Source organism: Genypterus blacodes, unplaced genomic scaffold, assembly GCF_046128005.1.
Source record: "Genypterus blacodes isolate CSIRO-AG114 ecotype Tasmania unplaced genomic scaffold, CSIRO-AGI_Gbla_v1 ptg000143l_1, whole genome shotgun sequence".
Taxonomy (NCBI): Eukaryota; Metazoa; Chordata; class Actinopteri; order Ophidiiformes; family Ophidiidae; genus Genypterus; species Genypterus blacodes.
Window position 1 is genome coordinate 1,498,416 of NW_027466945.1, and position 1,585 is coordinate 1,500,000.

The following is a 1,585-nucleotide window of genomic DNA, read 5'->3' on the forward strand; positions in this document are numbered from 1 at the left end:
CCCTCTTTCTTTCCTTGTTGCTTGCACTTTCTGTGTCTCTCTCTCTGTCTCTGTCTCTGTCTCTCTCCCTCTCTCTCTCTCTCTCTCTCTCCCTCGCCCTATTGTCACCACACCCCCTGATTCTAGTGTGAGCTGAGGGACACACACAGATTTCTGTTCCTCAGAAGTGATTCAAGTGCACCCAAACCATTTGTTGAGCAAGAGCAGGTCCACTTGTAACACTGAATTGGCGCACTGTTCCTTTAAATGGAAACTAGGAGGAAGAGGGGAAGGGGAGAGAGAGAAATAGAGACAGAGAGAGAGAGAGACACACATAGAGAGACAGAGAGAGAGAGACACACACATAGAGAGAGAGAGAGAGAGAGAGAGTAGAAAAGGGGGGCTTGTGTACACTTTCTCTTCCATGTCTTGGAGAGCAGCGTGTGGGTTGAGCATGATTTGACTTGAAGAAAGAAAGAAAAGGAGGAAAAGAAAGAAAGAAAGAAAGAAAGAAAAAGAAAGGAAGAAACAAACAGAGAAACAAAGAAGGACTACTGTGGATATTGTATCTTTCAAGGAATTTCCTGAAGATCAGTTTTTGCTGAAGAACCGATTTTTCCTTTGAACCAACGTTCCTAAAACCTATTGATGATCAGTGAGGATCATCTGGAGGATGTGATTGATCTGTGATCAGACACTTTGCTGATTTTTAAGGACACAGCAGAGCTTCGACTGAACAAAACCTTGTATATCACTTTTTCTTGCTCGAGACTTTCAGAACTTTCTGGACCTCACAGAAGATTCAGATTCTTCAGGGACGACTGAACGTTACTTGAATATTGCTCAATGCTTTTAGGGACAGAAGCAGAGTAGTGTGTGTGTGTGTGTGTGTGTCCTTCACAGTTATTTTCTGGAATTATAGATTTGACTTTAAATCCATGTCAGTGAGGTTATGTTGATGTGAGGACCTGCTGAATATTTGAGATCCTTCTGTGTGGATACATTCTGTTTGTCCACTGCTGGAACAGTAATAAGGAATCCTCGTCTTATCTGTGAGTTTAGTGTGAACATTAAGTGTAGAGAGAGAAGAAGAAAGAAGGCGAAAGATGGCTCAGAAAGAGGGTGGGACCAAGCAGGGCCGTGTGAACGCTACGTACGACTTGGGGGCCAAAGCCATGGTCGGGGCCCCCTCGGCTGGCGGCGGAGTGGTGGTGGAGGTCAGGGAGAAGAAGGGGCCTCTACGGGCCGCCATACCCACAATGCCTTTCCCTCTGGCTGTCATCTGTCTGTTTCTCAACACCTTCATACCTGGACTGGGTGAGTTGGGGATCTTTCTTTCTTCATGAAAACGGGACTTTCTGATGACGGGAACAATTACATTTTATAACTGAGTCGTATTTTGCACAGTAAAGTCAAATCAGAGAACTTTTTACTTTATTTTTCACCATCAAAATGAAAAAAAAAAAAAATTTCTGTGTTTTAAACTTCAATGACAATGGTTGTAACCTTAAAAAAATACATCTGCACCCTGGTGGAGGGCTTTGGGTATGCAGCTGGCGTTGAAACTAAACAGACTTTTGGACGACAGATCTGCACAGGGGAGGGG

At 44.0% G+C, this 1,585-nt stretch overlaps 1 protein-coding gene across 1 annotated transcript in view; it reads left to right on the plus strand.

Moving 5' to 3' along the window:
* The first annotated feature begins 351 nt into the window (after nt 1–351).
* stum (stum, mechanosensory transduction mediator homolog) overlaps nt 352–1,585 on the plus strand; it is a 10,746-nt gene continuing 9,512 nt past the window's right edge. Inside the window, exon 1 of the mRNA XM_076165273.1 lies at nt 352–1,296. Within this exon, the coding sequence (XP_076021388.1) occupies nt 1,086–1,296 (211 nt within the window). The 5' untranslated portion in view covers nt 352–1,085. The remainder of the gene's footprint in view (nt 1,297–1,585) is intronic.